Source organism: Delphinus delphis, chromosome 8, assembly GCF_949987515.2.
Source record: "Delphinus delphis chromosome 8, mDelDel1.2, whole genome shotgun sequence".
In the NCBI taxonomy this organism is placed as follows: domain Eukaryota; kingdom Metazoa; phylum Chordata; class Mammalia; order Artiodactyla; family Delphinidae; genus Delphinus; species Delphinus delphis.
Genome location: NC_082690.1, coordinates 72,554,940 through 72,580,496, shown reverse-complemented (window position 1 = coordinate 72,580,496; position 25,557 = coordinate 72,554,940). Strand labels below are relative to the sequence as shown.

Genomic DNA, 25,557 nt, shown 5'->3' with positions numbered 1-25,557 from the left:
AGGAAATGGGATGGGGTTCCAGGTCCTAAGGGGCACACGTATAACTGCGGCAGGGTTCGAATTTCCCAGCGGCCAGAGCACGGAGAGGTGAGAGTTGGGAGAGGAGAGCCGGGGGGCCTTGCTAGCCAATTTAAGGAGCTCTGACTTCATTCTTAGGGCAACAGGTGTTTGTGCAGAAAATTGAGGTGGTCAGATGTGTGCGTGGAAGGCTCAGAGCAGTGTGTCAGTGGGCCTTCGGTCATACCCATGGCCTGAGGGCCCTGGGATTTAGGACCAGTGTTCCAATCAATTCCATCTCCAGCCCCAGCAAGGCCTCAATTAGCTTGAGACAGCTTCACCTGAGCTCTGGAGTCAGACCACCTGGGTTAAAATCTTGGCTTCATCATTCATTGGCTGTGTGGCTTTGAGCCGTTTATTTCTCTGCGCCTGTTCTCTTGCCTCTAAGATGAGCTTGTTGAATTACTGTGGGTCATCATCAGACCACTTGTCTCAGATGCCCTGCACATGGCAGAAGCTCAATGTATGTTAATCCCTGTTCCCCGTTAGCTGCTGTGTCCCTGAAAACCCCTATTCCAAACGGCCACGTGTCAAGTCCCACTTGAGTCCACCAGAGGCACCTCCTCCAGGGCGAGAGGGAACTCTGCCCTCCCTGCAGCCGCGGAGGCTACCTGGCTTCTACATCCTGATGCTTATGAATGGCTGTTACATACGTGGTGTGGGTCTGGCAGCTCTGCGGCTGCATAACCCGTGGGCAGAGGCCTTGCCATGCTCACTGCTCCACTGATCCCCGCCCCACATTGGTGAGGTAAATGCTTAGAGGGGTGAGAAACTATTGGGTGAGAATGCGACACCCACCTTCAGCCTCCCACCCACCCATATGATCGTTGTCTTGGCCATGCTGGGAGGCATCAGGGAACGGAAATCCAGGGGAAACTGACCCCCATTTGTTTGTGGCCCTGGTCAGATCCCTCCCCTCTGGGCCTCAGGTCCTTATCTGTAGAATGCTCAGAGGTGGGGTGCCATGACCATTAGGGACTTTCCACCGGAGATTCTCGAATGGATAGGAAAAGAATTGGAACTCCAGTCCCCCACTCTACCCCCAGCCAAAGCCAAGTGAACAACCCAAGCAAATCAGCATCCCTAGGAGAGGGCTCCACCCCTTCCAAGATGCCTCAGGCTGAGGGAGGGGTGTGTGATGAGGTGACCACCAGACTGGGCCCAGCAAGGGACCAGTCAGACCCCTGCCTCTGGCTCCATCAGATTCAAGAATGGCCCTAGGAGGGAGGTGACCATGGTCTGCATGAGGGGCAGTGGCGGGGGCGGGAGCTGGGAGCTCCGACAAAACCAGACTCAAGGAGTCATGAATATGGCATGGATCCACGGAGAAGTTTCCGTATTGGTGAACGCCCTAGAGGATGGGCTCGTCTTAGTGCCATTTTTGACCGATTCCTTCTGAGAGCTGCCTCCCTCTCCCCACCCAACAGGATCTGCAGGTTGGGGGGCAGGTGGCAGTCCTGGCTTTCCCCCAGTGAGAGGACAGCCAGCACCTTGGGTGGGTCCCTGAGATCAGAGGAGCCCGGGCTCAGGCTCACCCCAGCCCAGCCACAGAGGGCCTGACCAGGGGCCCAGAACTGAATCGCGACACTGCCAAAGGCAATAAAAACCCAAATCCATGCTTCATCTCCAATGTCAGCTGTTTATTATTGAGGGCCAGGGCCCAGGGAGGGGAGGGTGTTGAACTAAAGCAGCATTGCTCTCTTTCCAGGAAATGTTGCGAGCTGCAGTGAGAGCTTGAGATGTTGCATTTTTTTTTCATCTCAAGCATGTGTTTTTCAAAAATATCATCCTTCCCCACCCCTTACCCCACCACTAATTTTAGAATCAGACCAAAGCCAAGCTACTGTCCTCTGTTTCTGTTGGGGAAATACTATATTTATTCGAGATGCAGAAGTGTGTCTCTGCAAACCTCCGATTGCTTCAGGAAAACAAATCTGCTTTAGACTATACAGAAACCATGATACAAAATTTATTTCATGCTAGAATCGCTTTGCATAACATTGGGCATGCAGTTTTCTTACTCTGAAGTACTAAATTGCATACAATGCCGGGTTGTGCCTTAATAAAGGTGGAGGAGGACCAGCCCTCCTGCGGTCCTGATCTTTTTGGTGCTCTGAAGGAACACTTGGAAAATCCATAAGGTGTTGATTATCTACTATGAACAATTTGTTATGAAAGTTGGTCGCACTGAATCTACACACCGCTAAGATGATCGAATCAACCTAGACTAGCCGCTGTCAGGGGTCTTGGGGAGACGTCCGCTGGGTCGCAAGCATGCCAAACAGAGGGAAGAAGGCGGCAGTGTGTTTCCACAATTCTATCTGGAGCAAAGTTCTCAGTTTCCGCGTGAGAGATGAACTATGAAGGTGAGGTCAATATGACCGATGACTGACCGACTGCCCTTGTGGGAACCTTTACTCTCCATTTCAATCTCGTGTACAAAAAGGGAAGCAATCCGTTCCCCATCTCCACCCCTCCCCGCCCCCCCGCTCCATTCGCCCCCAAAACGTACAGGTTTCTACCAAATGCCATTTACAGTTTGGCTCCAACAACATGTATAAAAGGAAAGCGCTTTGAAAGAAAATAGAGGACTCTTGCTTGTTTCTCTTCGTTGTTGTCGTGGTTTAGGGTAATCATACAGTTGCAGGGGATTGGTGGGTTTGGATTGCTGGGTTTTTCTGTTGAACTTCATGCAAGTCATGCTAAGGAACCCTTCCATCCCACCCCTTCCCCGAATAAAATAAAATTTTTAAAAAATGAAAAGAAGGAAAACAAATCCTCTACAGTCAGTTACCATTTGGCCGTAGAAAAGCTACGTCCGTCCTAGTACAAGGCCTGGGCCACTCGGACTCGTCCGGCAAACCTGCATGGCGTGAATTTACTCTGTCCGAGGGTGAGGAGGGGCTGCAGGTCCACCCAGATGCTTAATAGCCACCAGTGTCCTGGGCCAAGCCGCCTGGTCAAGTCACTCTCACAGCCTCTGTCGGCATATACTTAGCAATGACAGGGCTTTCTTTGCAAAGATCTGTATGTAAAGAATACAATTAACACTTGAGCTTCTCTTCTTGGCTTTCCCATCCCGCTTGGTACTTAGTATTTACGGAAGGAGGAGGACAGACAGAACAGCCGCATGCAGAGGCAGGCAGATTCTTCTCCAGCTGGCTTGCTTCTCCCATGCAGTGAGCCAGCCTAGCACGCCTCTTTCTCTCCCTCCTGGGGGAACGGGTTAAGCTCCTAACTCTTCTCTACCCTGCACATGGCTTACGGCCTGGAATCATCCTGAGAAAAGCAAGTCCTCGGCGGCCGTCATGACTCCATGAGAGCGGGGCCGGGTTGATGCTGGTGGGGCACTTCACCCTTGGTACCTCTGTGGGACTGCGGAGTGGGTACCACCTGTGGACAGTGGTTGCCACTGGACTCCCTGGCCACTACAGGCTGCTTCTGTCCCACACAGCCTGGGCTTCTGGAAGCCCAGTAAAGAGTCTCTCCTGTCTGCTCTTTTAGGCCACACAGATTAATCCAACATTCAAGATGAAGGAGACAGGCAGCCCACGAGACCTTACCGGGCAGAGCACAGCCACTGGGAATGGTCTACCTGCCATCCCCTGAAACCCCCTGGGCTGCCCAGTTCCTGGCTTTCTAGAGCCTCCACTTGGGAAAAAGCCAGTTGTGAAGGGGAGCATCAGGCCTATCCATGGAAGGCCAAGGATGGGGCCCGCCCCCGGGGCCAGCAGCCCCCTTGCCATGCAGCACCATGCGGGGGGTGGTATGCCGCACTGGGGTCCGAGGGACCTCCAGGCCGGGCAAGGAAGCAGGGACCAGCCTGGATCAGGTGAGCACACTAAGCATCAGTGACCAGAAGGACTTCCCCCGTCTCCCTGTGGGCTGCCTCTCCTCTTCTGGGTTTGCCCTTTATTTTGAGTTCTATGCTTTCTCCTTGCATATTGTTGAACCATTTCAAATACTGGAGCAGTTGTGAATGGCCACCGGCTACACCAACTGTTGCTCTAAAAAACCAACTATCTGGCCCAGCCTGCTCACCCCGGTCAGCATGCACCCCGTGTGAGCCTGTGAGCTGCTTCCCAACATGCATGAGCCGCCCAGCCAGTCCGCTGTGCCGAGGATGGCTTCCTCTGCCTTCCAGGCCCTGGCCAATGCCTGGAGCATGGAGCTAAGGTGCGCTGGGCCCCCACCCCAAGCCTCTCCGCAGCCCATGCTCAAGCGCTAGTGGAAGCCTTTTCCCCAGGGGGTCAGCCTAAGATAAGGGTCCGATCCAAGGAGACTTTGAGCAGAGACCGCCACGGGGCTCAGCCTTCACCAACCACAAGGGGGCGCTGACCACACCCAGGGCCATGGCTGATGGGCGCTGGGGACAGAAGGGGTTGCTCAGAGTCCTCCGTAACCACCTTCTCTTGGCAAGTTCTCTGTCTGCCACTAGCAGTATTCTGACTGGCACATACCTTACCTCTGCAAGGACACTGGCCTCACCTCCAAGCCCTGAAGCTACCTTTCTCTTCATGCCTCCCCTCCCACTGGTCTGTGGATTCTCTTTAAAGGATGCCACTTTCAGAACATGGATCTTGGTTGGCTAAGCCCACAGGGTCCTGGTCAGACCAGGCCCACCCCGTCGCCCGCCTCAACCACGGGACAGGGGAGATCACTTTACTTTTGGGGCCTGACCTGCCATCTGCCAGAGCAGCCTGGGGGAGTTGAGGCTCCTCCCACATCCCCGGGTACCCCTCTGCCTTGGGGGCTGCAGTTGTCCAGCCTGTCCCCAAGTCCCTTCCTACCCCTCAGCTCAGTTTCAACCCACAGCTGCCTGGACCTCCGGTTCTCTCCACCAGCCTGCCATCCCACTTACAACATTGGGACTCAGACCTCCGGGGGCCGACCCTGGGGCTCCTTGCCCCCCTCAGTGTGCCTGCCGGCCCCTCAGCGCCCCTTGCCCGCCGCCCCGCCCACCCATCTGCAGGGGTGCCAGGCAGCCTCCTCTACATACCCTTTCTCACTCCTCCACCAGGTGGGCACGCGTACTCCCCGGTTGATAAGAGGAAGCAGGGTCCGTATCTCTCGCGGGTGCCCGAGCGCGTAAAGGGCAGGCCCTCATCGGGAGTGAGGGCCTGGTCTATGTGGGGGCAGTCTTCGTTCGCCAGCGCGGCCTTCGCCACCTCCCCATTCAGTTTGGAATCTTCAAACATATAAGCAGAAGCTATTGAGACACTGAAAACTGTTTAGTGGGGGAGGGGGGGGAACAGGCCAGAAGTAGGGCATCGGCAAAGGGCAGCCGGTAACTGAGGATGGAAAAGCGAGCAGGCCATGGAGGGAGGCACAAGGCTGGGGGTCCCCGGCTCATTCAGGCAGCCCTTGGGCTGCCCACAGTGCTGGGGAGGAGGGTTCCTGGGTTTGCTCAAAGTTTGCAAAAAGATGAGTTGGTGATGGGCCCAGCAAGCGCAGTGCTGGGGGCCGGGCCCCAGGTCCAAGGCGGGGCCGATGAGACAGGATGGTGTGGATGCAGTCATGGGTAGAGGGCCAGACACAGAGCTCAGGGAGAAGACAGACAGACACGCAGAAACACTCCTGTTCAGAGAGGCAGCCTTTTCTGACCCCTCCGCTGCCAACCAGAGCCCTGCTGCCTCCCGTCCACATCCAAGCCGGCTGCTCAGGCATCCCTGGCCCCATCCAGACCCCGTCGATCGGCTCTACACCAGGCCCCATTTGGATCCCCTCTGGTCACTCGCTTCACACTGTCCCCCTCCACGCCCTATCTGATCACTCAATCCCCCCATATGGACCCAATCTGGTCACTCTGTATGCTCCATCCCCCGTACAGACTAGGCCTGGTCACACAGTCTCCTGGTCCCCCATGCAGACCCAGTATGACCACTCAATCTGCTCCATCCCCACACAGACTTAAGCTGGTCACTCAGTCCACTCTGATCGCCACACAGACCAAGCCAGTGTCTTCCACCCCGCTCTGCCCCAAGCAGTCCTAGTCAGCTTGCACAGGCGCAACAGGAATGTAGGCATGAGGCAGTGACAGCGGCCAGGATTTGGGAGGGGCTCCCATTCCTCTGTCTCCTCTCGGCAGCATCCCCCGCAAAGCAGAGCAAATGGATGTGTAAAGACAACAGTGGCTGATGGACTCGGGTGGGAAAGACGAGCCTTGGCCTCTGCAGTAGCCTGAGAAGGAACCTGGGAGGAAGTTTGGGGCACATCTGGTGAGGGTGAAGCGTGGCCAGAGCAGGGAGCTCTTCCTCTCCCAAGTCCAGGAGCAGCGCCGTGACAGCCTCTGGAGCTGGCAGAGGTAGCTCCGTTGGCCTCTGTCCCCGCCCATCACTCTCGGGGACTGAGCCTGCCCCACGCTCTCTGCTCTCTAAGCAGACTCTTCCTGGCCAAGGTGGCGCCGACTCGGTCTCCAGGGTGGGCACTGTGGTTTCCTCAAATACTTCCTCTAGGGTGACAGCCTCAAGGGAAGACAGACCCCACAGGGGCGTGACCACACGGGGAGGCCCTCTGAAAGACTAAAGAGGGGCAAAAAGCTGGAGACAGTCTCCACCCGATTTGACCCTCTTCCATGACCCTGTTCACATCATGTAACTACACGCAGAAGTGATCCTTCTCCGTGTGCACACACTCAGCGTGCCCGCGGGTGGGATCACGGCCCGTGTACATACCATGTCACTACAAAGAGGCAGGCAGTCAAAAGAGAAATGGACCAATCAGGTTTATTCGTAAAGCAAATCCAAAAAAAAAAAGATCCCATCATAATTTTGGAACTTAAAAAAAAAGTCTGTCGTACAAGATGGCAAAGCATTTCACGTACAGTGCGTTTCTTGACAAATCCCAGGGGCTTCACTCCCCAATTTACTCTGAACCAGAAAGGCCAGTTACCAAGGTAACTCTGATACCACGTGACTGGGGCTGGGGCCTCTCTGGGGTCTGGGGGCTGCCTAGCACTTGGGGTGTGTCTGAGGGCACACACGTGTGCGCACAGACAAGCCCGGTTCTGCCTCCCAGTCTGGCTGGTCCCGTCTTCCCTCCCAAGGGTCTCTGGGGAGAGGGCAGGGAAGTTTAAGGGAGGAGGTTGTAGATGAGGGGGCAGAAGTTGGGGCCCACAGTACCCTGCACACAGTTTCCTCAAGGGGAAAACAGCGAGTCCTACCAGGCAGCGTCTCCGTCTGGGAGGGGAGCCAGGACTTGCTGTCTCTCTACTGGCTATCGTCTGTCAGTGGAGGTATCTATAGCCTGCAGGGCTTACCCAGGGGTGGGTCAGAGGTAGGTGGTGGAGCCTGAGACCCCTCATCGGACTCTGCCCCCCAACACTGTGCCCCTGGGGCAGCCAGCTCCCACAGCATTTAGAGGACCCAGAGTTGAGGCTGGTTTCCTGTATGGGTCCGGCCAGGGGGCAGCCATCAGGGATCCCTGGGTGGATGTGAACTGGACACCTTCCCTCCCTGGAGCCTGCTTCTTCTCCCAACCATGGCCTTTGAGAAGGGGCTGTGCCTGAGGGCTGGTGCGGGGGGGGGAGTGTTTATGTCCCTCTCCGTGAAGGAGCCAGGCTCCCTGGGCTGCTGGCTAATCTGCAGTTCGGTGATCTCTCAGAAACTGGGAACATTCTCCCTTCCCAACTCCAGAGGGGGGCTGGAAGAGAGACCACCCAAGGGGGGCCAGCTCTCCAAACCTGGGAAAGCCATGGAAAAGACCAGAGGTGCCAGCCCACCCAAGACTCCCCACCCTCCTGCCCCCACCCCGTCCTTTAGATGAGATGGCCACCAGGCCCCTCGGCTCCCAGCTGCTCCCCAGGAGGCTGGGAGCCCTGCATCCCCTGGCCCAGGGCCCCTTGGCCCCCACTAGACCCGAGGGCCTGTGATGATGAAATGGCAGCATGGGCAGCATCTCACGAAGATGGTTTCCAGGCTTTGAAATGGGCTGAGAGATGAGCGTCCGCGAGAGGGTCATTTTTTTTTAAACTTTGGAGCAAGGAGAACCCGATGTCCGGCCCTGAGCCAGCACGCTGGCTTCTGTGCCCTGGTCTCCAGGCACCGCCGAGGTACTTACTGTTCACACCAGCAGCAGGCGCGCCAGGGGCGCACGCAGGGCTGGGGCGGGGTGGGAGGGGTGGCTGGGAATTTCCTCGGGTTTAGCCCCGAGGGGGCTGCCCAGCCTGGGGCTCGGGGAAAAAGTCCCAGGCTAACTGGGGACAGTCTGTGAGAGACACGGGCAGAGTACAATCACGAGAACCGGCACAAGTCATGCAACAAAACGAGGAGAGAGAGAGAGAAACATGATTAGTGGAGAGAGAGAAAGAGAGAGCATGTGAACAACACAGAAAAGAACACCCAGGCCTGGCCCTCAGAGCCCCTCATTTCTCCGCTCCTTCCCCCTTCACCTGCCTGGGGGCCACACCGACCCCACTCAGGGCTCCCGCTGCCCACCCTGGTCCTGCCTCCGAGCAGAAACTCGGTCAGCCCGCTTGGAGGGGCCCTGCCCACACCCTTCCTGGTCACTGTGGTCCCAATCCCCGCCACCTCCCCTGCCCTGGGGGCTACACCACTCCTGGCCCAGGAGGGGAGGGGTGGAGGGCTGGGGCCAGGGGCGCTTTGGACTCAGGGCAGAACCCAGAGGCTGCAGTGGTAGCTCCCAGGGGGCCCAGGCAGGGGCTTTTCGGGACCTCACTGCTGCTCTATGTGCTCATGGGCAGGAAGGGGGGCCTGGCCACCACCCATCCCCCGTGCCAGCCCCCTCGCTGCTCACCTATGGTGGGACCCTGCAGCCCCAGACGCAGCACCCCAGAGGACCAACCCACATCACAGAAGCAGGGATGGACGAGACACATGTGAAAGCACATGGCAGGACAGAGGGAGCACTCCGAACTGCCCAGAGGAGGTGGTCTGGGCCCCCGACTGCAGATGGGGGAGGGACCCCCCTTCTGGGAGAGGAGCAGCTTCTCCTGGGCTGTCAGTCCCAGGCAGTCCCTGACCATAGGGGCGCCCTCCTGGCATTCCCCCGTGAGGCCCTCCAACCCCTGCCAAGACGAATCCCCCGAACACTGACGCCATGCCAGCCAATGTACAGAGGAGACCAGATCATCCCTCACAGACACACAGACCTGAGGTTTCAGGAGAGACCAAGAAGTGGAGGTGAGGGGAGGGTGCTGCTGACATGACTGGGATGGCTTGCCTGAGTCCCAGGGATCTAGCCCTGGAGGTAGGGGGTGCCCTTAGAGCCCAGCACGTTGCACTTGGCCCCAACCCAGGTTCTAAAAGTGGAATTGGTGAAGCCCAGCCCTCACTGAGGCCACTTGACTGCCCTTGGGTGTGGAATGAGACTGGAAAGGCCCGGGGGGGCTGCATCTCACCTCTCCATTCCTGCAGGGTCCGGTCTCCCCCACATTTGCCTTCCTCACCTCTTGCCTCCCCCACACTCACTCACCGACTCACCCAAACCCCACGCCCATCTAGGACCATAGCTGCAAGCAGGAAAGGAGGCAAATGGGAAGGGACTCAGGGGTGCCGGGTTGAGGAGACACCCCTTAAGGACCACACACCCTCTTGGTGATAGATAACCTGGGTCTTACACACCAGCTTTCAGAGGGAGGAGTGTTCTGGTGAAGTATGAGGCTCAGAGGGGTCTGGGATCTCAAGACAGCACCCTCCGGAGCGTGAGAACTCGGAAAGGGGGCGGGCCAGAGTTTGGGGATGGGAGGGAGAAAGGTAGGTGGAGTTGGGCATCTGGGCTCCAGAGGGCAGGCTCGGAAGGGCCCCAAGTACCTCCTCAGCCATAGAGACCGTGCGAGCCAGGACACTCTGGATCCCTGAGACCTGGGGCTGCAGCGAGGAGGTTCCCAGGAGCAGGGCTGCCATGGCTACGGGGCCCAGGGCCTCCAACAGGAGTGCACAGGCTTTCCAGGCCTGCTGCGGCACGGCAAGAGGGCTTGTGTCCTGTGACTGGCCAGTGTACCTGCCAGCACACACACATCTGCATCCGCGTGTGTGTGCATGTGCATGCGTGTGTAGGTGTGTGTGCATGTATGTGTGTGTGTGTGTGCGTGCATGCACGCCCTCAGCACATGGAGAACACTGGCATTGTCTGGGAGTACTGAAGAATTTGCGCCTGACTGGAGTGAATCAGGGATCCTTGACAGGTGGGCCTGGGGCACCTATATTTGAGGCACCGATCCCGAAAGATTCAGCGTTGGGAGGGTGTGGAAGAGGGCCAAGGAGCGCCATGGTGATGCCACTCAGGCTGAGCTCTTCCTGCTGGGGCCTGGAGTGAAGCTGGGGGGCTAGGCCCACCCAGACTCTCCCCTAGGGCCCCAGGAATTTTTCTTGCCATGATGGCGGCTCCTGAGGTCGAACAGAAGGGCTACAGCTAACCCAGAGCAGGAGGGGGGGCAGGGGCTTTCCTCGGCCCGTGCCTGCCTTGCTAAGCAGGAGCCACACCTTGGCTGGGGAGTCCAGCCCGCCCCCGCCGCCAGGTCCCCCTGTTCCAGCCTCTGAGACCCCTGCCCAGTCCCTGGCCCAGCCCAGAACACTAGCCACGTTCCTCTCAGGTGCCTACAGCAATCCCAGGGAGTGGGGAGGGGTACGAAGGGGCTGGAAAGTTCCCACGGACAGAGAAGTGGGCCTTGGGGGTACTGCTCTGGGCAGCGTAGCTGTGGGATGAAGCCAGATCAGGAGTAGGATGGGGGTGGGGGCCATCGGGGGAGAGTCAATCACCCACTGGGGGAGGCCACCCAGGCCAGGCGGCACTTGCTCCTCTAGGGCTGAGCTAGCCTACAGCCCCCCTGCCTGCCCTGGGCACAGGGGTGTCTTCTGTAGACTAAACGCCACCTATCACTGACTCAGCCTTCCTCGCCCCGGCACTCCTTCTTAGCTTGGTGTTGTCATTCTTCTCTGGGTCGTTCATTGCCTTCAAATCCCTGTGTCCACAGAATAAGTCGATGGTATTCCATGGGTAGAGGTAGACTATGGGCTTTATATCTTCGGACCAGAGCCCCATGATCAACTTTATGTGCTATGTGCAGGTTCTCATAAAACTGAGATAGTCCCATAACGAACCACTAGCCATGGAATATTAGAATATATCCCACGGTGACTAGTATTGTTTCATGGCCCCCCTCCCCCCCTCCCTGACCCCCACTGAATTCATGGGAAAGTGGTCGTACACTGGTTGGGATGTCGTGTATTGCTGCTGCAGTCCCTACCGCCGGAAACGGGGAGAACTCTGGGTGGGAGGTTGTTTGCTGGTCTGTAGCGCTTTCATCTAAGCTGCCGGGTGGTGGCCCCCTCTAGTCCTTCGCTCACCAGCCGCTCCCATCAGAAGGCCACCGGAAACTCCCACTTGACCATCAACCCAAACAGACAACGTGAAAGCTAGAGTCACTCCAACAGGTTCCTAAAGATAAACGCTAAACTCTAGAGTGGTGGTGGAAGATGAGTTGGTTCCGCATGCTGTGGGGTAAGTAAGCTTGTTACGTACGGAGGGCAAGAGGCGTCTCCCAGGACGCGCCTGGAGCTAGGCAGCCGGCATCAGAGCAGGAATGCTACTCAGCTATGGAGACAGGCTCTGGTGGGGGGGAGAATCCTTGCTGCTGCCTTTGCAGGGACCCTCCTGCCAGATCCCATGCACCATCTGTGCCACACACGCACGGCCTGAAGGGAGCCGTGTGAAGACCAAATCAGCAGCTGTCTGGCATTTCCGAATCACACCCGCCCCCGCCCTGCCCCGACACTGGGTCAGTGGCCTGAGTCAGCGACTCATGCTCCACTCCTGCCCACCAAGCACCAGAGCCCCCGGGGCTCCTGCCAAGAGAGTCCTCAGCAACCTCGCGGGCCATGTCATCTCTTCAGAACCCCACGAGACCAGCATGTTAACCTCCTTACCGGGGGCCACCAGTGAGGTTCTAGCAGGCTCTTGCCTCGTGAATTCGGCTGCCCAGCATCTCCCTGGGCCCCCAGACTCCACACCTCGAGATTGAGCGCAGGGTCCAGGGTCACCCATGGAACTAAGGAAGCAGTCTGACTGAATCTGGAATCATCGCTACAGGGGGCGGAGGTGAAAGGTCAGATCGACATGCCTCTAAGAGGTTTCCTACCTGCTCTGTTAATTTCTAAAATTTCTTCCTGGGCCAGCGGGCATGTGTCACTCTGAGTACTGTGGTGTGGAGAGTTTACGACAGATTTACAATAATTGGGAGATCCCAGCTGCGGTGGCCGCGGAATATGCTTCTTTTTTTTCTTTGGTAGTTTCTGCTTAGCCATGGCTAAGGAGTAATACATCCCGAAATTGTTCACAATGACGGGCACGGGCATGGCGATGGTCAGCACGCCCGCCAGCGCACACAGCGCTCCCACCAACATGCCGGACCACGTCTGCGGGTACATGTCTCCGTAGCCCAGCGTCGTCATGGTGACCACGGCCCACCAGAAGCCAATGGGGATGTTCTTAAAGTGGGTGTGCTCACTGGCACTGGGGTCATTGGGCTGCGCCCCTATCCTCTCGGCATAGTAGATCATGGTGGCGAAAATCAGGACGCCCAGAGCCAGGAAGATGATGAGCAGTAAGAACTCATTGGTACTGGCGCGGAGAGTGTGGCCCAGGACACGCAGGCCCACGAAGTGGCGGGTCAGCTTGAAGATGCGCAGGATACGCACGAAGCGGACGACACGCAGGAAGCCCAGCACGTCCTTGGCCGCCTTAGAGGACAGGCCGCTCAGGCCCACCTCCAGGTAGAAGGGCAGGATGGCCACAAAGTCAATGATGTTGAGCGAGTTCTTGATGAACTCCACCTTGTTGGGGCAGAAGACCACACGCATGAGGAACTCGAAGGTGAACCAGACCACGCAGACGCCCTCGATGTAGGTGAGGAAGGCCTCTGTCTCCGCTTCCCGGTAGTAGCGCACTTGCGTGCCGTTCCGAACGTTCTCGATCTCTGTCTTGTTCACGATGGGGTTGAAGCGCTCGTGGGTCTCCAGGCAGAAGGTGGTGATGGAGACCAGGATGAAGAAGAGGGAGGCAAAGGCCACATACTGTGGAGGAGAAACACACAGTGTCAGAGGGGAGGCCCTCCCCCCAGAGCAAAGAGACCCCGGGTGCCTCTGGGCTGGGTCCAGTCAGGGGCTGGGCTGCGGAAGATGCCTACAGGACGCCCCTCCTGACACAGGCCAGGCTGACAGGCCACCTTTCCCTCTTCAGAGCACGGAGCATGGGGTTAGGAGGCTCGGGGGTTAAGAGGCTGTGGCAGAGATTGCTCTGTTTTCACAAATGCCTTTCCTTTCCTCCTGGATGCACGGCTAGACCATATCTCCCAGCCTCCCTCGGGGCTGGGTGGGGGTCACGTGACTGCGCTCAGGCCAGCGGACAGTGCACAAAAGGGTGTGCACTAAGGCCGGGCCTGGCTCACAAAACCTTCTTGCTCAACCTTCCGTGCCTTCTTTCTTCCCCCAACTTCCAGTCAAATGCTGAAGCCCTAGGAAGCCAGCAGGGCCACCAGAAGGAAGCAGCCTGGGTCCCTGAAAAGAAAGACAGCCACTAAATACATGGGTGGGAAATAAACTTCTACTGTCTTAAGACACTGTGATCTGGAGGTGATTTACTAAAGCATTTACTCCCCCCCACGCCAACTAATAAAAGTGACCTAGGTGGCGGAGGCAGAGGCTGGCAAAGAAAGGAGAAGGGGGAGCTATGGTGGAGGCAGGCCCCTCAGAGGCCACATCTCCCACCTTTCTTTCGTCCCTACGCTAGTCTATTCACTCTCTTTTTCACGGATCTGTACCTCATTCATGTGGTCTCTTCATGTTCTATCCTATGTGGAATTGCAAAAGATACATCTGCCCCACGGCCTTGGACACCTCTTTTACCCACTTCTCTCTATCATCCCAGGAACTCACACCACCATCCTGGAAGGGAGTTCCCCATCTTGGAGATATTGAAATACAGGCTAAGTGGTCATTTGTCAGAGATAGTGTGTTGGAGGTTCAGGCATCAGGAGGAGAATTGGACCAGGGGTCCTCAAAGGCACCATAAACCATAGGGTCTGCTTCTCTCCTACTGCTGCCTGCCAGCCCCAGGGTAGGGATGTGGGTGGGAGGGAAGAAGAAGCTGCTGGGGCGCTAGCCTTTCCAAACATATGTGGGCGCTTGCTCCTTTCAGACCCCCTCCCTGGTGAGAAGGAAATGGCCAGGATAACCCAGCCTGTCCAGAACCACCTGCTCTGGCCCTGAGCCCCTTGAGAAAGGTTCCGAAGACTCTTTGGTTTGGCTTGGTGGCCCCAGCTGATGACCCCCTGGGCTTCTCTGGCCCCCAGCAGACATGGGTACCCGAGGAAAGAGAGTCAAGCAGCTATCTGAGTTTCAAAGCCTCCTACTCAGACTGAATTCCAGGCAAGGGCGCTTCTTACAGCCTCCAGTGGAGTCCCTGGAACACTAACCCCTGGCCAGGGGTTCTCCTCCAGGGGCCCAGCTGATCATGTTCCCACTGCTCCCCTCTCCTCTGGACTCCCCTTCGCCCAGCCTGTCAAGACAGACCATGGTCAGTGCAAGGCCCTCTCCCTGGAGGCAGCTCTGGGCTATAGTCTAGAATGGGTGGCAAGTTCATTCTCCAGAGCTGCCTTCATAGAAAACTTCAAGGAGTGCCAAGGCCCCACCCTGTATCTGCCACAAGAGGCAGCCATGCTGCTTCTAGCAATTTCTTTAGTTTGTACTGATGCACCTCCCCACCCGGTGGTGGCCCTGTCTGGGCTGACCATGGCCATGGGACCTGGCACCCAACCTGGCACAGATCCAGAAAACAAGAACTACGTAGACCTTCCAAGACACATTTCGGGTTGGGGGAAGGGGAGAGAAAAGGGGAAGAGACAAAGTCAGCATCAGCATTTAGAATGTCAGAGTAAGAGCAGCCTTTAGAGATTATCTGGTCCAAGACACTACATGCTACAGATGGGAAGTCTGGGGCCCAGAAACAGGAAGTGATCTGCCCAAGCCACTCATTATGGCATGCTAATACTCCTGCTGGTTTAGAGCGTCGTGCAGTCTTCAGAACCTTTGTCCTAGATAGACTACTATCAAGTGTGACCCCTATGCATCCTTCCATCCATCCATCCATCCATCCTTCTTCCCTTTCCTCCTTCCTTCCTTTCTCCCTCCCTTCCACCCACTCATCTTTCCTTCCTTCTATCCTCTCTCCCTCCTTTTTATCCACACATCCATTCATCCTTCTTTCCTCCCTCCCTCTATTCCTTCTTTTCTTTGTTCCTCCCTCCCTCCTCTCCCTCTCTTCCATCCATCATGCATTCATTCATTCATTCATCCCTTCCTCCTTCTCTTTTTTCTTCTTTCCTTCCTTCCTTCCTTCCTTCCTTCCTTCCTTCTTTCCACCTACCCATCCATCCATCCATCCATCCATCCTTTCTTCCTTCCATTCCTCACCAGGCACAGGTTATGCCCAGCACAGAGTGGAATAAGACCTCAGCCCAACCCCCAGGGAGGCCCCTGGACAGCTGAAGGTAAAGGACACACACAGAGACAAGTACAATGCAGTGGACTGAAAAGGTGAGCCCCCTCAGCCCTGTGATGCAGGTGGGGTTTGGACAAGGTGAGGCAGGGACTTAAGCCAGGTCTTCTGACTCCAGAAACAGCTCTTTAAGGATCCAGATAGTGCTGACCTGGGACACCACAGAGGTAGACCAGGAAAGCAAAGTGGAAGCAACTGGAAGAGGTCACCAGCTCTGATCCAGGTTTATCCAGCTCCAGCGCTCTTTCCATCACCAGTTGTCAAAGCTCTTGGAGCTAAGAACACATCCCCAAATGCTGGGTATTTGGCCCTAGATTCCCTCTGGAGGGCCCCGTCTTAGAGCTTGGAATTCACAGCCCAGGTTCCCAAGGGGGTGGGTCACATTGCTCCCCTGGCCTTTTTGAGAGAGGGGAGGAAGAGACACACTGTGAGTGTCTAAGGGATGCCAAGAGGCAGGGTCCGCTGTGCCCCTGGGCTCCTGATCCTGGCCAGTGGTGGAAGGCAGGAGGCACTGCCCCTCCCCCTGCCCCATCAGCCATGGCATCTGCTTCCCCAACCATCCCACAGCTATCCTCCTCTGTCCCCTCGACTCACGTGGGACTCTCTCTCAATGGGGCCACTGCCATCAAAGCCAGCATGTTGTAGGCTTCAATCTCGGCCACGCCCAGTACAGTACAGCCTCCACCCAGCTACCAGAGGGGGCAACCGTTGGAATCCCAGCTCTCTGCCCGCCACCTGGCCATGCTGCCCACAGAGAGAAGCCCTGACTCCTCAGCCTGGCACATGAGGCTCCCTGTGCCCTGGCCTCATCGACTTCCCAGGGTCCCCTCCCTGCTGCACCCAACATTCTTGCCACATGCAGCTGTCTGCTATATCTGACCGCCCCCCACCGCATCTCCATGTCTTTGCACTGCTGTTCCTGCCTCCAGGGTGCTCCTGCCGATCTCCGTATGGAAAAACCCATCCGTCCATCGGTGCCCCACTAAGTAGCCCTTCTCCCGGGACACCTTTCCCGGTGAGACTTCCTCTTGGCAGCTGGGGCCCTGAGGAGGCAGCAAATGCAGGGACCACCCCTCCCCAACAAGGAATGTCTAAATCCCCCTCCAGGGAGGCAGTGAGCCTGTCTCCGACTCATCCTCGTTAGTGCTCGCGGAGTCTCACGGGAACAGCTCAGAGAGGGCACTGATGTCCCCGGAGCCTGCTCCCTCCCTCCCAGGTGCCCCCAAAGGCCCTCAGAGCTCTCGTCCCATTTGCTCCTCTCACAGGACAGGTTCTGATGGGAAAACTGAGGCCCAGAAAGAGGTCAGGTCTTCTAAAATTAGGGTAGACAAAATCCTTGGTTCTCAGCCAGCAATGGCCATCCCGTCTAGATTCTTTCCCCTCTGGGCCCCAGTGACCGAGGAGTGGGGCTGGGGGGAGGGCAGCAGCAGCCAGGCCTAGAGCCAGACACCAGGACTTCTTCCCCAGGGGAGCGGGGGAGGTGGTAGCCAGGCCTCCTACCCGGCCTGGGCCTCCTGGGTGCCTTCCTGGACTCTGCGGCCCGTGCACCTGTTCCTTTGTCACAGGCAGGGCCCCAGCAACATCCGGGTCCAAGTGGGCCCTTAGGGGGGCTGTGAAGGAAGGTGCCCCTGGCTTGCTCAGACTGCCACAGTCTCCTAAGCCCAGTAACTAGGAGGTCAGCCCCAGCGCATCAAAGCCAAAGCAAGAGCCCGCAGCCAGGTGAGTCCCCAGCGCCCTCCTGTCCATCCTCAGGGAAGCTGAGCCAGGAAGGAGAAAGGAGACGCTGTCAGGGCTGAGGACCTACTGTGCGCCTTTAATCCTCCCACAGACCTGGTGAGACAGGGGGTCGTACCCCATTGCGCCAAAAAGGAAACCCAAGTACAGAGAGGTTCAGGGACTAAACCAAGGTTTAAGGCGGGTGATGAAGCTGAGGCTTGAACGCAAGTGGATCTGGCTCCATCATCTAAGCTCTGTCCACCACCAGAGGTACCAAAGCCCTCGGGGGCTGACAACACAGCTCTGCGCGATGGGGAGCCCTAATTATACGTGCACGGCTCCATCTTGGAGGGTGGCACCCACAGCTTGGACTCCCTGAGGGCAGGTTATGTCTGTCCCCAGTGACGGACAGAGCCAGGGTACTTGGATCCACAGGCTGGAGCCCAGGCACACCTGAAATGGTCTTGGGCCTCATTGCCCAGGGCTTGCTAGCACCTGGGGCCACGGCAGCCCCAGGGCCGGGGAGGCTGCCCCGTTCTGCTCAGGGAGGCAATGCCGACAGCAGCCCTGGATGGCTCGGCCTGCATGCCTACCTGGCCCACCTCTTGGCAAGACCCAGAGAGGGCAGGCTGAGAGATGACTGCAGCTTGTTCGGGGAGCTCAGCCAGAGGGAGGGGGTGGGTGCACGGGCACGGGGATGGGGAGTTCCCGAGATCAGCTGATGCTGACAGGGAGGGAACCTCTGCCTGGCAGGCCCAGATAGCAAGCCTTGGAAGCCGTTTCTGCAGTCACCCTGGGCTGTCACTCTCAGGACTGTAGGGGCTGCACCCCATGTGAGCTGTCTGCCTTCCAATCCCCAGTCACCCAGAGGACAGTCACCCACAGACATGCACAGCTACCTGGAGCACGCGCCTCACTTGTTACCTAAGTACCCACCCTGTGGTGCATGACCGCACATACACAGAAGACACAGGGACGCATGGATCGTACTGAAACATATCACTGCCCACCAAGCGTGAGCACCCAGGCGCTGTACCACGAGGCGCGCAGCCCCATACCTCCCCCTCGCAGCCTGTGCGTATGCACTTGGAGCACAAGGACGGTCACCACACCGCGCACCTCCTACAAACACCCCAGACCCCAGGCATTGCCACACAGCTGGCCCCTCCCCTGCCCACCTCGCCCCCGCTGGGTGGGACTGACTCGGTGTCTGTCTCTCCCGCAGGACGGCAGCCCCAGCTTGTCTCGCCTCAGCCTCCTCAGCCTTCCCTGATGCCCTCACCTGTCTCCCTGCCCAGACAGTGCCAGCTCCTGGATCAGGCATCTCTACACCTGCCTGTCACCCACCGGCTTCCTGATTTGCTGCCACCTACCAGACCCCGTCCCCTTCCCTCAGCCCACCACAGCAGCAGCGCCCCACACCCAGGGCCCAGGCCAGCTGGGAGGCCAGCCCTCCTGGGCCTCTAGTCTAATGGGGGCACAAAGGGAGCTTTGCCCAGCAGCCCAGGGCCAATTGTCACCCAGCCTGGCCACACCTCAGAGGCCACCCTGTGAAATTGCAAGACAACGCAGGCAAGATAGCCTGATAATGCAGCATAAACCCAAACTGGTAGTGCTGGCTTTTCTTTCTTTCTTTCTTTCTTTCTTTCTTTCTTTCTTTTTTTTTCCTCCAGAATCACAAACTGTGAGAGACCCACCAATTGTGTTCTAGAAAGAGGTAGCCATGGCAACAGAGCGAAGCATCCCATTTCTATGGTAACCGGGGTGGTGAGACTGTTGGCTGTAAAGTCAGACAAACCTACTAACGATCTGTTGACTTAAGAAGATATTTTATAAATCACCAAGTTATTTTTGTCATAACCCCACCCCTGAAACCATAAATCAGAAAGGCAATTTACTATCTATTAAAATGACCAATATGTGCTATGACTTTCATTGTAAATTATTGATGCCACAGTCATCTTTAGAAAATTGTGCTTGTCTTTTGGAACTGTTCAGGGGTTCACCGTGGGGATCTGTGTTCTTGCAGTTTGGCGTTCCAGGAGCAAGGCGATGGCTGTAATGTGGTGCAGGGACCAGCGTTCTGGTCCGGCAGCTCACTCGCTGCGTGACCTCGGCAGGCCACCTCCCCTCTCTGGGCCTCAGTTTCGTCATTGGTACACTGAGGGCTGGACTTGGTCCCTTCTGAGGATTCTGAGACCGGCTGAGGCTGTAGGCAATGGGGCTAATCAGGGGAGCCCTGGCTCACGTCCAGGCCCCAAGCCCCTAGAGGCTTCAGGTCAGTTTTTCTGCCTAATTAAGTCTGCCCAGCGGGGGTGTACAGCGTTTGAGTTAATCCATGCAGAGTCAGTGATGCAGAGCAGGAGGGATGGCCAATTGGCCTAAATAAATTGTCAGTCGAGTTGAGTTTGGAAACTGAATTAGACTCGTCTGGACTCCCTTGGGCTGGGCATGCCCAGAGTATGCTGTGCTGGCTGAGCACATCATAGCTTATGGGGGGGCAGGAGGGGTCTTTGGGGTGCAGTCCCATTTTGGTCTGTTAATAAATGCCTCCGCATGAACCCCCAGATGCTGGCTGTGTCCTGAGCAATCTGTCCAGCATCCGGGTCTCCACCCCATTCCTTCGCACTAATCGTCCCCTTTTGGCACGCAGCTCAGGGAGCAGCAGGTGGGAGGTGCTTCCCATGGTGTGGAGGGCGTGAGCGGGAGTGTGTGAAAGTGTGTGCAGAGAACATGCCGTGTAGAAGGTCTGTGTGCTGGGAGGGGAGTGTGGGGCAGGGGAGGGGTGGTGTGTAAATGTGGAGTAGCTGTGTACATGGTGAAGGTGTGTCACCTGTTTATGTCACCTGACTCTAGGCATGTGCCAGAGGCTCATGTAAGTGGTCACTGTGTGTGATGTATGTGGTTCATATAGGTGGTAGAAGTGTGTTTGTGTGTGCATAAGGACATGCATGGGGTGTGATGTGTGTATAAGGACATGCATGGGGTGTGATGTGTATATAAGGACATGTATGGGGTGTGATGTGTGTGTATAAGGACATGCGTGGGGTGTGATGTGCATAAGGACATGCATGGGGTGTGATGTGTGTGTATAAGGACATGTATGGGGCATGATGGTGTGTGTGTATAGGGACATGCCTGGGTGTAATGTGTGTGTGTGTATAGGGACATGTATAGGGTGGTGTGTGTGTGTGTGTGTGTGTGTGTGTGTGTGTGTGTGTGTGTGTATCTCCTAGGAGAATCAGGGTCTGGCTGGGCACTCTGAACATGTGTTCTCTGAGTTAAGACCATGACCCTTGTCCATGCCAGAGATGGTCCCTCACACACTAGCCGAGGGGGGTGGTGCCCCTTCCCTGGGACTGTCTCTGACTGAGAGAAAAAGGGTAGACGGGGTGGAGGTGGGCTAAAGGCCACTGCACCAGCCCAGGGAAGACCACAGGGAGGCAGGGCTGTGCCCAGATGGGAATCCCCTCATCCCACTGCACTACCCCCCTCAGTCCCGGGTGCTGTAGCCTGGGTAGTGGGGGAACCAAGGGCAGGAAAGGCCATGCCCAGGCCTCAGGGAGCCCAGACTTTTCCAGTGGGACAACCCCCTTCACTGAATTCATTCTCTGGATTCCAGACCCAGGTCATATCCAAAAAGGGCTGCCTCAGCAGCTAGGCTGGCCACTTCTGAGGTGGCAGAGGTTCTGTGTTGCTTTCATTCCAAGATGCACATTTTGGAAATGAAAATGTCATAAAATATACACAGCCTTAAAATAGTATATCTTCTCATATCCCCAACATGCTGTTATTTAGCTCATGGCATAGTTGAATCGATGGTACTTTGGACTTAGAGAAACAGTCATTAGAAACCCAGAGCAGCAAGACAGAGGGGCCCTCAGAGGTTCTTTATCCAAAAGCCGCCCCTTGTGGCCGGAATGGGGAAATGGAGGCAGAGCCTCCCACCCAGGGTCATGGAGCTTGCAGGGTGGAGCAGGGGTGAGAGTCAGGTTCTCCTGAAACGTCAGTTCTGGGCTTTCATCATCGTGGCCTCTGAGCCTTTGCTCATTTAACACGCGCTCCCAGGCCTCTCTGCTCTCCAGGTCCCGCCTGGCTTCTAGATCCTGGGTCAAAAGCAGCACGAGTCCGTCTGTCAAAGGAGGCAGCAGCTGGAGCAGAAATGGCCGGACCTTGAGGTCAGACCAGCCTGGGTTTGGGGCCCAGCTCGGCTGGTGACCTTGGACATCGCCCTTTTCTGAGCCTTCATTCCTGGACAGGGAAGGGGTGAATAACATTCCCTGCCTCCTGGCTGGTTGTGATGACGGGATGAAACAACACAGAGAAAGTAAGAAGGAGGTGCTTGTACGCGTTGCTTCCGTCCCTACAAACTGGCCACCTCTTGCCTCAGTGGGCCCTCCCACCCGGCCCTCTCCCATCACAACAGCACCTTCCGCATCAGAGCACCTCAGATGTAAAAAAGCCAAGAATCTTATAGTCACGGAACCGCTGAGCTGGAGGCACCCGGGAGACTGAGGCGGACACGCCCCTGCGTCACAAAAGAACACGACTGTCCTTCACAGAGCAACCCCATGCCCACGCTCAGCCATGTGGCACGAGTGAGGCCGAGCCCACGCTTCTGTGCAGGCCTGGCCGAGCAGCACGGTGACCAGTCTGCCCCTCCGAGGGCCAGTCCTGTCCCTGAGGACAAGGGGAGGGGTGTTTCCTGAGGGATGGCCCCTGAGGGACCCAGTGGGATAGGATTAGAGGAGAAGTCTCTGGATTTAACAACAAGGAGAACGTGGCGGGGGCCTAATCCAACGCCCTGGAAGGGTGGAAGGGAAAGCAGGGAGTAAGAGACCCTCCCTGGGGGAGTTTGGTGGGGCACGAAGGAGGCGGGAGCGGGCAGAGGCCAGTGTGCTGGGGGAGCACCGCGGAGTGGAGATGCGGATGCAGAGCCCTTGGCCGCACCCAGAGTTGTGGGTGGGACCAGACATTTACCTTTAATTTGTGTCCTCAGTCGTTCTGATGCCGCCAGCCCCATCCTGGCACGTGGGATCCATGAGGCCAGATAAGACCCAACTGCCTGGCAGCTCTGATACATAACGGACCTCGTCAGCCTGAGACCACATTTAGGGCCTGGGAAACAGGCGGCAAAGGCAGAAGGAGAAGAGTCCTGGGCTTGATTTCAGAGACCTGAGTTCAAATCCCAGCTCTGCCACTGGCGGTGTGACTGCAGGCAAGTCACTTTTTGGAGACTCAATCCCATCATTCTTAAAATGTGGACAATAATAATAACACAGTCCAGGAAGTAAGGCACTATTGAAGGGCCTGGGGGAAAAGCCAGGTGTCTAGGGCTTTCCCAGATCCAGGGTGGAATTCTAGGGCAGGAAGAAACCCCAAGACTGCCAGTTCCTTTGCTCACTGGTATTCCAGGAGCTGGGCCAAGGCTTCCCTCCGCAGAAATCCAAACACAGCATTTTGGGGTTTTTTCCACCCAAATCGTTGGGGGTAGGAGAGTGACTACAAGGGGCAGCCGCAACAGTTAAAGGGAGAAATGTGTCTAACCTCAGGGTTTTTTCCCCTAATTTTTTCTGCTCCTGTTGTGACCACTTGCCTGCAAACAGCAAACCAGGAGCAAATGACAGCCTCGTGAGAGCCAACAGCACAGCCCGCAGAGTCTGTTTCCCGGGGCCGCGGCCCTAGGTGGGATTGTGTCCCAGACCCCGCACCGCAGCCTCCAGCTGGCGAGGGCCACGCTGCCCAGGGCGAGGGTGACGTAACATGGAGCCCACTTCCATGGGGTCTTCCACGTGACCCCCGGCCTTCGGGCTGGGAGGAAATGAGGCTTGACGGGAAAGGACACCCAAGGTCACGCGATGAGCTCCGGGCTTTCGGCCTTACTCCAGTGACAAGAGGGAGGCTGATAACAGGAGCTGCCTGGTCTCGAGCAGCCCTGCTTCCTGGGCTCTCTGTGCATCGCCTCATTTAAACTTCACACCAGCCCAGGGCGGTAAGTTCTGCTGTTACCACTGCTTTTCAGACGAGCCTGAGGTTTAGAGAAGAGAAGATTCTTGCCCAAGGTCTCAGAGGTTCTCAGTGGCAGGATCGGTCCTACTGCAAAGCCCTGCATTTCAGGCCTCCCCCAGGCCCCTTAGGCAGCCAGGCAGGATGTCCACAGTGCAGGTCGGCTTGGCTGTGCCCCGTGAGATGGACACGCCTGCTCCAGCTTCGTTTCGACTTTAGCCAGCCACAAGGCTGGGTGCCTTAGAAGAGTGGGGCTGCGCTGTTCCAGCGCGCTCCTGTGGTCCCACAGGCCAGGAAGGCTGGGTGTCAGGGTCCCAGGAGGGGCCATCAGGAACCAACTTCCCACCCACTCCTGTGACCTGAGACTCCCTTCTGGAAAATAGATAGTGAACACCCTCTCCCATTAGCATCTGAAACTCGGAGAAATACCAGTATTCCACACAGGAAATTCCTCTTCTAGTTTAGGACTTCGAACTGTGTCAACTGTTTCCTGACATGCTTGTCTACTTTTCTATGGTAAACGATGACTTACGGAACCCTTCATATTTCCTCTTTCGCTCTGACTGCTAGGGAGCTCAGCTAAATTTAATGCTCAGTTCCAGACCAATCATTTACCTGGGTTTGGGGTATCACTATTTCTTCTCTTCATTATACGAGTCTTATTTTTTCTTTTATCTTCTTCTTTATTTCTAAGGATTCTGTTGTATGTGTATCTCATGGGCCTCAAACATCTTTGTGCCACAGATTGGAATAAGAAATACGCGACTGAGACTCCCAGATGAGGAAGTAAGTAGGAAGGCGGGGGCAGTTCAATAATCCCCTCTGGAGTAACCCTGAGCAGACGTCTCTTCAGGTGACCGCCAGCGATGGGGAGCTCCCGAGGCCACATTCTGTCTTTGGACAGCACTCCAGACATGCATTTCTTTCATGTTTAAGACAACCTCCCTGCCTCTTTCTCCCAGTGATCCCAGTTCTGCCCCCTGGGGTCACCAGGACACACCTGCTCCCCTTTCTCCCTCTGACGGCCCTGCCCACACCTGCAGATGGGCCTCGGGACCCACCCTGAGCCATCCCTCCTGTGCACCAGGCTTCCGCCAGCTTCCGTCCACACTCCTTTTCTTGGGCCAGCTCCCCGGGCTGTTTCAGAGCCTGGTTTTGTTAAGCACTCGCTGTGCGTGGCCACATGGATGGCGCACTTTGCCCTTTTCAATGCTCACAGCCACCTCAGCAGCGGGAATATTTGTCTCCATTGAGCCTCACTGACCTCTGCTATAAAGTAATAATGACGACTGTTGCAAACATGATCTCATTTATCTTTAAAAACCTCCCCAAGGGAAGTGTCATTAACTCCATTTTGCAGATGAGAAAACTGAGGTTCAGCGTGGTTAAGACGTGTGCAAAAAAAACCCAAACCCCACACAGTTCGGAAGTGATAAGCAGAATTTGAAACCAGGTCTCTCTGACTCTAAAACCAGCACACTCCAGGGCTTCCACTTACAAATCTCTTTCATGTCCACACACACACACACACACACACACACACACACACACACACACACACACACACACACACACACACACACACACACACACACCAGCTGAGCCATCAGCCAGACAGCTTTGATTGCCCCCAGTTGGCAGATGAGAAAACTGAGGCTCCAAGCTCCATGAAGTGTCCACTAGGAATCCACTGGGAAATTTCCCCCCAGTGCCCACTTAAGTTTTAGCATCGAGTCAAGGGTCCCGACTCCCCTTTTGGTGTGCATGTGTGTGTTTATATATGTGTGTGTGTGTGTGTGTGTGCGCGCGCGTGTGTGTGTGTGTTGGGGGGAGAGGAAGAAAAAGATGACCCCAAGATGAAGAGATCAGGGAGGGCAGTGGACACAACCCAGGTGGGACCACAGCTAACTGCCCACATGTGCTCCCTCCAACAAAGATTTATGCCTTATCCCAGGCCTGTGCTGGGCACTGGGTACAGAATGAGCAAAAACAGCCACAGCTCCTAGCAGGGGAGACTGACATTTCTCAGATAACCAGACAAGCAAATACGTACCTGTATGAGGGACAAGGCCTTTGAGGGGAATGCACACGGCATTCGATGGGCCTTTAACAAGTATTGGGGTTGGAGTGGCTCCCACGAGGAAGTGACAAGTGTACGGAGGTTGGAAAGATGGGTAAAAATCACTAGGGAAAGGCAAGGTGCAAGGAAGAGCATTCTAGGCAGAAAGTATGGGAAAAATTCCCGGTCCTCACGTTCCTTGACCA

The 25,557-nt window shown here is 56.4% G+C and overlaps 1 protein-coding gene across 1 annotated transcript in view; it reads right to left on the bottom strand.

The window, feature by feature from the left end:
* Positions 1 to 2,552: 2,552 nt before the first annotated feature.
* KCNC1 (potassium voltage-gated channel subfamily C member 1) overlaps positions 2,553 to 25,557 on the bottom strand; it is a 42,103-nt gene continuing 19,098 nt past the window's right edge. The window contains exons 2-4 of the mRNA XM_060017336.1: positions 12,155 to 13,088; positions 5,057 to 5,245; positions 2,553 to 3,082 (exon numbers count right to left, since the gene is read on the bottom strand). Of these exons, the coding sequence (XP_059873319.1) occupies positions 3,018 to 3,082; positions 5,057 to 5,245; positions 12,155 to 13,088 (1,188 nt within the window). The 3' untranslated portion in view covers positions 2,553 to 3,017. The remainder of the gene's footprint in view (positions 3,083 to 5,056; positions 5,246 to 12,154; positions 13,089 to 25,557) is intronic.